Below are 10,271 nucleotides of genomic sequence, written 5' to 3'. Positions count from 1 at the left end.
GGATACCCAGTCTTATAGACACGTGGAGACAGAGTGGATACCCTGTCTTATAGACACGTGGAGACAGAGTGGATACCTTTTCTTATAGACACACGCAAATAGAACGGACATTCGCTCTTATTGGTCTCACACAACAAATTCAGCAAGTCAGCTGCTGTTTCGGTTGAACCAAGTCCCCGAAGAAAATTATTTCATAGCCTTGTAATACTGTTTTCCCGAGTAAATAGTATATGAAATAGGCATTTTCTATATACGAAAATGACAAAGTATGGTTTTTGAGATTTGGAAAAACAAAAATATACCCTCTTACTAAGAACTTAACGACGTAGGATTCCAGGTGTAAACGGCGGAGATTCCCCAGTCCACAGTAAATATTAGGGTTAATTTCTTTCAAGTACTGGTGTGGTAACGTTATTTAACCTATACAATAACATCACTTATCAATATCAAAATTCGATATAAATGTCACAGCATTTGAACTTCAAATGAGCGACTGAGGGGAAGGAGACACTGGTAAGATCATAGAGTGAACTGATAAGTTGTGTGAGACCTTATAGAGGCGTGCGTGGAAACAGAGCGGATATCTTTTATTACAGACATGCGCAGAGCGGATATTCTAAGGGACACAAGAGGTATATTGTCCATAGATGTCCAGAACTCCTACACGTGAGCGTTTACAGCTATCACAGATTGCTTGTTTAGATAACAATATAATGGCCCAGCCAGTACACCGGTGCTCCTTAATATATCAAGGTCAAGGAAAATAAATAAGGACAAATACGAAGAGCACAGTCACTGAACATCGGCCAGAGGCATGACGGGCATGGCGAACTGTGAATGGCGCACACCGATAGGGTACCGCGGACTGTTCTCCATGTGAACTGACACTTTTTCGGGGCTGTATCTCCCAGGTCCTGGGAAATTATCTTTATCAGGCATAGGTTTCGCCTTTGCCCCTAGACTATATGAAGGTCCCCTGTTCTTTGTGAGGCCGGGATCGGGTGCCCCGTATGTAGCTGGACCAGGCGTTTTTGCCCAGTCTGCAGAAAATCCACCATACGAGTTTTTTCCTAGCATACTTGTGGCTGGTCCTCCGTTCCTGTGGGGGACCCGAGGCCCTATCGTAGACGGTAGAGAATATGCTCCGGGGGAAGGGGTGACGTCGATACGCCTGGGGGTAGTCCGGGGACTAAGACTGTATTTAGGGGAGTTCTTTTCCCAGAGTGGGGCTTTGTCAGTATTGTAAGCCGCGGGACCAGGACTGACGTCACGCCTCTCTGCAGAAAAAAAAATCATTGAATTAAAATCTAGACTATACAATATATTTCAATTTAGAAATTCTGTTTAAAGTGTTACTGATTTCAATTCGACACTTACTTGGTGTCTTCGGTCTTCCTCCTAAACTGAAAGACGACCCAGTTACACGACCTTTGTGTGTCAGATCACTCTCTAAACTGTAGGCCGGACCCGGACCACTGGGCCGGAACCCTGAAAATAGACAGTTCCAATATCAATGTTATATTGTCAGACAGAAACTGAACCTTTCTGGTAATTCGTATCTCATGAAATGTATTCCGGATTTATAATGCTTAAATTAATTATTTATTAAGATCAATTATGAAACGGGTTATAAACAATATAAATAATTCTTGTTGGTCTTGATGGAAACGAACAGACGGATATTAGTGCTGGAGGAAACCGGAGTACTCGGAGAACATTTTCACGTTCGAATGGGTAATCGAAGATCGGTCGCATCGGTGAAATTTCCGCCAATACATGCGCCATTTACATGATTAATACGAATTATTGGATAGAACCATGGAAACGATAAAATGTAGATAACGAAATATTGCTTTATTTGAAATAAAAGAATATCCGTCGAACGAGTTTCTTCACCGTGACATAAAACATCGTTCTAATAGATACATACATATGTACATGTAAAAACTATTAGCTTAATCATTCGACGTCGAACCAAATATTTATACATTTATACGTTGTTTGTTTGTTTTTGTTTAACGTCCTATTAACAGCCAGGGTCATTTAAGGACGTGCCAGGTTTTGGAGGTGGAGGAAAGCCGGAGTACCCGGAGAAAAACCACCGGCCTACGGTCAGTACCTGGTAACTGCCCCACGTAGGTTTCGAACTCGCAACCCAGAGGTGGAGGGCTAGTGATAAAGTGTCAGGACACATTAACCACTCGGCCACCGCGGCCCCATATACATTTATACAGACATACGATTAAGAACGTATTATATTTTGTGACATCAGACTGTATATATTATCCATGACAAACAACATATCATATCTTTATAAATATCGAAACAGCAATGTCGACAAGGTACGGTTAGTAAACATTTGAATACTAGTTTCTGGTTCGATTCTACAATCCGTTGGTCGGCTGTGTGGCTCCGTATTTAGTTACTCGAAGATGTGTTGTCATAAATTAATAAAAAGCTCAAGTTTCTTGTTGGATTTTCATCCGTTCATGATAGGGATTTTCAAGTTGTTCTTTCTCTTTTCATTCCTGTACAATTATTTGAATATTTGCAGCATTTGTTTATTTTATCGATTTCACTGTATGCCATGAGATAACAGTCTATTAATGTAATGATAATAATCAAATAATTATGTCGTTGTATCATAATCATCGCTATACAAACACTATACTCGGATATGATATAAACTCTATACTCGGATATAATATAAACTCTATACTCGGATATAATATAAACTCTATACTCGGATATAATATCAACTCGATACTCGGATATAATATCAACTCGATACTCGGATGCAATACAAACTCTATACTCGTATGGAGGGCCGACCCTGACGCAAAATAGGGCTTGGTATATACTGTCATGTCATTCTGTTGAGTGGGTGTGGTCACCACCCTTAGTTGTTATTTACTCTACAAGTTTGTAGAAAGGGCATAATAGTCACCTAACACATCTCTAAAATGGTTCGGCCATAGACTCTTAAAGGTTAAAATTCACAGGAACTCGATGTGTAAAAGTTTCTAGGGAATTCCTGTGTGAGTTAAGATGTATCTAGGGATTTCCTGTGTGAGTTTGGACGTATCTAGGGACTTCCTGTGTGAGTTTGGACGTATCTAGGGACATCCTATGTGAGTTTGGACGTATCTAGGGACTTCCTGTGTTAGTTTGGAAGTATCTAGAGACTTCCTGTGTGAGTTTGGACGTATCTAGGGACATCCTGGGTGAGTTTGGACGTATCTAGGGATTTCCTGTGTGAGTTTGGACGTATCTAGGGACATCCTATGTGAGTTTGGACGTATCTAGGGACTTCCTGTGTGAGTTTGGACGTATCTAGGGACTTCCTGTGTGAGTTTGGACGTATCTAGGGATTTCCTGTATGAGTTTGGACGTATCTAGGGACATCCTATGTGAGTTTGGGCGTATCTAGGGACTTCCTGTGTTAGTTTGGACGTATCTAGGGACTTCCTGTGTGAGTTTGGACGTATCTAGGGACTTCCTGTGTGAGTTTTGACGTATCTAGAGACTTCCTGTGTGAGTTTGGACGTATCTAGGGACATCCTGGGTGAGTTTGGACGTATTTAGGGACTTCCTGTGTGAGTTTGGACGTATCTAGGGACATCCTGGGTGAGTTTGGACGTATTTAGGGACTTCCTGTGTGAGTTTGGACGTATCTAGGGACATCCTATGTGAGTTTTGACGTATCTAGGGACTTCCTGTGTGAGTTTTGACGTATCTAGGGACTTCCTGTGTGAGTTTGGACGTATCTAGGGATTTCCTGTGTGAGTTTGGACGTATCTAGGGACTTCCTGTGTGAGTTTGGACGTATTTAGGGACTTCCTGTGTGAGTTTGGACGTATCTAGGGACTTCCTGTGTGAGTTTGGACGTATCTAGGGACATCCTGGGTGAGTTTTGACGTATCTAGGGACTTCCTGGGTGAGTTTGGACGTATCTAGGGATTTCCTGTGTGAGTTTGGACGTATCTAGGGACATCCTATGTGAGTTTGGACGTATCTAGGGACTTCCTGTGTGAGTTTGGACGTATCTAGGGACTTCCTGTGTGAGTTTGGACGTATCTAGGGATTTCCTGTATGAGTTTGGACGTATCTAGGGACATCCTATGTGAGTTTGGGCGTATCTAGGGACTTCCTGTGTTAGTTTGGACGTATCTAGGGACTTCCTGTGTGAGTTTGGACGTATCTAGGGACTTCCTGTGTGAGTTTTGACGTATCTAGAGACTTCCTGTGTGAGTTTGGACGTATCTAGGGACATCCTGGGTGAGTTTGGACGTATTTAGGGACTTCCTGTGTGAGTTTGGACGTATCTAGGGACATCCTGGGTGAGTTTGGACGTATTTAGGGACTTCCTGTGTGAGTTTGGACGTATCTAGGGACATCCTATGTGAGTTTTGACGTATCTAGGGACTTCCTGTGTGAGTTTTGACGTATCTAGGGACTTCCTGTGTGAGTTTGGACGTATCTAGGGATTTCCTGTGTGAGTTTGGACGTATCTGGGGACTTCCTGTGTGAGTTTGGACGTATTTAGGGACTTCCTGTGTGAGTTTGGACGTATCTAGGGACTTCCTGTGTGAGTTTGGACGTATCTAGGGACATCCTGGGTGAGTTTTGACGTATCTAGGGACTTCCTGTGTTAGTTAAGATGTATCTAGGGACATCCTATGTGAGTTTGGACGTATCTAGGGACATCCTGGGTGAGTTTGGGCGTATCTAGGGAATTCCTGTGTGAGTTAAGATGTATCTAGGGACATCCTATGTGAGTTTGGACGTATCTAGGGACTTCCTGTGTTAGTTTGGACGTATCTAGGGACTTCCTGTGTGAGTTTGGACGTATCTAGGGACTTCCTGTGTGAGTTTTGACGTATCTAGAGACTTCCTGTGTGAGTTTGGACGTATCTAGGGATTTCCTGTGTGAGTTAAGATGTATCTAGGGATTTCCTGTGTGAGTTTGGACGTATCTAGGGACATCCTGGGTGAGTTTGGACGTATCTAGGGATTTCCTGTGTGAATTTGGACGTATCTAGGGACATCCTATGTGAGTTTGGACGTATCTAGGGACTTCCTGTGTGAGTTTGGACGTATCTAGGGACTTCCTGTGTGAGTTTGGACGTATCTAGAGACTTCCTGTGTGAGTTTGGACGTATCTAGGGACTTCCTGTGTGAGTTTAGACGTATCTAGGGACATCCTGGGTGAGTTTGGACGTATTTAGGGACTTCCTGTGTGAGTTTGGACGTATTTAGGGACTTCCTGTGTGAGTTTGAACGTATCTAGGGACTTCCTGTGTGAGTTTGGACGTATTTAGGGACTTCCTGTGTGAGTTTGGACGTATCTAGGGACTTCCTGTGTGAGTTTGGACGTATTTAGGGACTTCCTGTGTGAGTTTGGACGTATCTAGGGACTTCCTGTGTGAGTTTGGACGTATCTAGGGACTTCCTGTGTGAGTTTGGACGTATCTAGGGACATCCTGGGTGAGTTTGGACGTATCTAGAGACTTCCTGTGTGAGTTTGGACGTATCTAGGGACTTCCTGTGTGAGTTTAGACGTATCTAGGGACTTCCTGTGTGAGTTTGAACGTATCTAGGGACTTCCTGTGTGAGTTTGGACGTATCGAGTGACTTCCGATGTGATTTTCGCACATATATAGGACCTTCTTTTGTAAGTTCGACCGTATGTAGAGACTTTCAGTGGAAGTTTGGACACATCAACATTTAACAATTGTATTAACGATGTCAATTATTTATGGTCTATTATACAATAAACACAATAATGCACACTTACTGAACTGTCTGGAGCCGAATGAGAATGATGGCGCCCCTCTCTTTGTCTGGTCCGTCTCTTTAGTTCCAACCGTTGTCGGGAGGTTGTATTTGGCCGGACCGGGACCTACACACATCAAAAAGCATAGACTACATTACAAGTTTTCCGGTGTTCTGCTCAATCAGATGTTTAGTTATAAACTCATTGTTACAAACTCACTGTCAAATTATTTTTGCTTTAGCTGTGTACATTTAGTTTTGAAGTTATCAAATGTGTAGTTCATGTTTCTTTCAGTTGAGCTGTGAGTTTGACGGAAATAGCCGATTTCTTCTTATTGGAGAATCAATATAACAGAGCATGTTACATGATACGCGTGACATGACTGATGTTCGATCAACGTAAAATACAGTGTAGTAAAGGTTTGATACACGTAACATAGTAAAGGTTTGATACACGTAACACAGTAAAGGTTTGATACATGTAACATAGTAAAGGTTTGATACACGTAACACAGTAAAGGTTTGATACACGTAACACAGTAAATGTTTGATACACGTAATATAGTAAAGGTTTGATACACGTAACATAGTAAAGGTTTGATACACGTTATATAGTAAAGGTTTGATACACGTAACATAGTAAAGGTTTGATACACGTAACACAGTAAAGGTTTGATACACGTAACACAGTAAAGGTTTGATACACGTAACACAGTAAAGGTTTGATACGTGTAGCATAGTAAAGGTTTGATACATGTAACACAGTAAAGGTTTGATACACGTGACACAGTAAAGGTTTGATACACGTAACATAGTAAAGGTTTGATACACGTAACACAATAAAGGTTTGATACACGTAACACAGTAAAGGTTTGATACACGTAACACAGTAAAGGTTTGATACGTGTAGCATAGTAAAGGTTTGATACACGTAACATAGTAAAGGTTTGATACACGTAACACAGTAAAGGTTTGATACACGTAACACAGTAAAGGTTTGATACACGTAACACAGTAAAGGTTTGATACACGTAACACAGTAAAGGTTTGATACATGTAACATAGTAAAGGTTTGATACACGTAATATAGTAAAGGTTTGATACACGTAACACAGTAAAGGTTTGATACACGTAACATAGTAAAGGTTTGATACACGTAACACAGTAAAGGTTTGATACATGTAACACAGTAAAGGTTTGATACACGTAACACAATAAAGGTTTGATACACGTGACACAGTAAAGGTTTGATACACGTTATATAGTAAAGGTTTGATACACGTAACATAGTAAAGGTTTGATACACGTAACACAGTAAAGGTTTGATACACGTAACACAGTAAAGGTTTGATACACGTAACACAGTAAAGGTTTGATACACGTAACACAGTAAAGGTTTGATACACGTAATATAGTAAAGGTTTGATACACGTAACATAGTAAAGGTTTGATACACGTAACACAGTAAAGGTTTGATACACGTAACACAGTAAAGGTTTGATACACGTAACACAGTAAAGGTTTGATACATGTAACATAGTAAAGGTTTGATACACGTAATATAGTAAAGGTTTGATACACGTAACACAGTAAAGGTTTGATACACGTAATATAGTAAAGGTTTGATACACGTAACACAGTAAAGGTTTGATACACGTAACACAGTAAAGGTTTGATACACGTAATATAGTAAAGGTTTGATACACGTAACATAGTAAAGGTTTGATACACGTAACACAGTAAAGGTTTGATACACGTAACACAGTAAAGGTTTGATACACGTAACACAGTAAAGGTTTGATACATGTAACATAGTAAAGGTTTGATACACGTAATATAGTAAAGGTTTGATACACGTAACACAGTAAAGGTTTGATACACGTAACATAGTAAAGGTTTGATACACGTAACATAGTAAAGGTTTGATACATGTAACACAGTAAAGGTTTGATACACGTAACACAATAAAGGTTTGATACACGTAACATAGTAAAGGTTTGATACACGTAACATAGTAAAGGTTTGATACACGTAACATAGTAAAGGTTTGATACACGTAACATAGTAAAGGTTTGATACATGTAACATAGTAAAGGTTTGATACATGTAACATAGTAAAGGTTTGATACACGTAATATAGTAAAGGTTTGATACACGTAACACAGTAAAGGTTTGATACACGTAACATAGTAAAGGTTTGATACACGTAACACAGTAAAGGTTTGATACACGTAACATAGTAAAGGTTTGATACACGTAATATAGTAAAGGTTTGATACATGTAACACAATAAAGGTTTGATACACGTAACACAGTAAAGGTTTGATACACGTAACACAGTAAAGGTTTGATACGTGTAGCATAGTAAAGGTTTGATACACGTAACATAGTAAAGGTTTGATACACGTAACACAGTAAAGGTTTGATACACGTAACATAGTAAAGGTTTGATACACGTAACACAGTAAAGGTTTGATACACGTAACATAGTAAAGGTTTGATACACGTAACATAGTAAAGGTTTGATACACGTAACATAGTTAAGGTTTGATACACGTAACATAGTTAAGGTTTGATACACGTAACACAGTAAAGGTTTGATACACGTAACATAGTAAAGGTTTGATACACGTAACATAGTAAAGGTTTGATACACGTAACACAGTAAAGGTTTGATACACGTAAAACAGTAAAGGTTTCATACACGTAACACAATAAAGGTTTGATACACGTAACACAGTAAAGGTTTGATACACGTAACATAGTTAAGGTTTGATACACGTAACACAGTAAAGGTTTGATACACGTAACATAGTAAAGGTTTGATACACGTTACACAGTAAAGGTTTGATACACGTAACAGCATAGGTTTGATACACGTAACACAGTAAAGGTTTGATACACGTAACATAGTAAAGGTTTGATACATGTAACACAGTAAAGGTTTGATACACGTAACACAGTAAAGGTTTGATACACGTAACACAGTAAAGGTTTGATACACGTAATATAGTAAAGGTTTGATACACGTAACACAGTAAAGGTTTGATACACGTAACACAGTAAAGGTTTGATACACGTAACACAGTAAAGGTTTGATACACGTAACATAGTAAAGGTTTGATACACGTGACACAGTAAAGGTTTGATACACGTAACATAGTAAAGGTTTGATACACGTAACACAGTAAAGGTTTGATACACGTAACACAGTAAAGGTTTGATACACGTAACACAGTAAAGGTTTGATACACGTAACACAATAAAGGTTTGATACACGTAACACAGTGAAGGTTTGATACACGTAACACAGTAAAGGTTTGATACACGTAACACAGTAAAGGTTTGATACATGTAACACAGTAAAGGTTTGATACACGTAACATAGTAAAGGTTTGATACACGTAACACAGTAAAGGTTTGATACACGTAATATAGTAAAGGTTTGATACACGTGACATAGTAAAGGTTTGATACACGTAACATAGTAAAGGTTTGATACACGTAACACAGTAAAGGTTTGATACACGTAACACAGTAAAGGTTTGATACACGTAACACAATAAAGGTTTGATACACGTGACACAGTAAAGGTTTGATACACGTGACATAGTAAAGGTTTGATACACGTAACACAATAAAGGTTTGATACACGTGACACAGTAAAGGTTTGATACACGTAATATAGTAAAGGTTTGATACACGTAACATAGTAAAGGTTTGATACACGTAACACAATAAAGGTTTGATACACGTGACACAGTAAAGGTTTGATACACGTAATATAGTAAAGGTTTGATACACGTGACATAGTAAAGGTTTGATACACGTAACACAGTAAAGGTTTGATACACGTAACACAATAAAGGTTTGATACACGTAACACAGTAAAGGTTTGATACATGTAACACAGTAAAGGTTTGATACACGTAACACAATAAAGGTTTGATACACGTAACATAGTAAAGGTTTGATACACGTAACACAGTAAAGGTTTGATACACGTAACATAGTAAAGGTTTGATACACGTAACATAGTAAAGGTTTGATACACGTAACACAATAAAGGTTTGATACACGTAACACAGTAATGGTTTGATACACGTGACACAGTAAAGGTTTGATACACGTAACACAGTAAAGGTTTGATACACGTAACATAGTAAAGGTTTGATACATGTAACACAGTAAAGGTTTGATACACGTAACACAATAAAGGTTTGATACACGTAACACAGTAAAGGTTTGATACACGTAACATAGTAAAGGTTTGATACACGTAACACAATAAAGGTTTGATACACGTAAAACAGTAAAGGTTTGATACACGTAACATAGTAAAGGTTTGATACACGTAACACAATAAAGGTTTGATACACGTGACACAGTAAAGGTTTGATACACGTAATATAGTAAAGGTTTGATACACGTGACATAGTAAAGATTTGATACACGTAACATAGTAAAGGTTTGATACACGAAACATAGTAAAGGTT

At 39.0% G+C, this 10,271-nt stretch overlaps 1 protein-coding gene across 2 annotated transcripts in view; it reads right to left on the bottom strand.

The window, feature by feature from the left end:
• Positions 1-572: 572 nt before the first annotated feature.
• LOC117328163 (outer dense fiber protein 3-like) overlaps positions 573-10,271 on the bottom strand; it is a 38,390-nt gene continuing 28,691 nt past the window's right edge. For both annotated transcript variants that reach the window (XM_033885565.1, XM_033885566.1), the window contains exons 2-4: positions 5,798-5,902; positions 1,378-1,488; positions 573-1,277 (exon numbers count right to left, since the gene is read on the bottom strand). In XM_033885565.1, coding sequence (XP_033741456.1) covers positions 793-1,277; positions 1,378-1,488; positions 5,798-5,902 — 701 coding nt within the window. In that variant the 3' untranslated portion in view covers positions 573-792. The remainder of the gene's footprint in view (positions 1,278-1,377; positions 1,489-5,797; positions 5,903-10,271) is intronic.

Source organism: Pecten maximus, chromosome 5, assembly GCF_902652985.1.
Source record: "Pecten maximus chromosome 5, xPecMax1.1, whole genome shotgun sequence".
NCBI lineage: Eukaryota > Metazoa > Mollusca > Bivalvia > Pectinida > Pectinidae > Pecten > Pecten maximus.
Note: the sequence above shows the minus strand (reverse complement) of the source record. Positions and strands in the feature narration are given on the sequence as shown.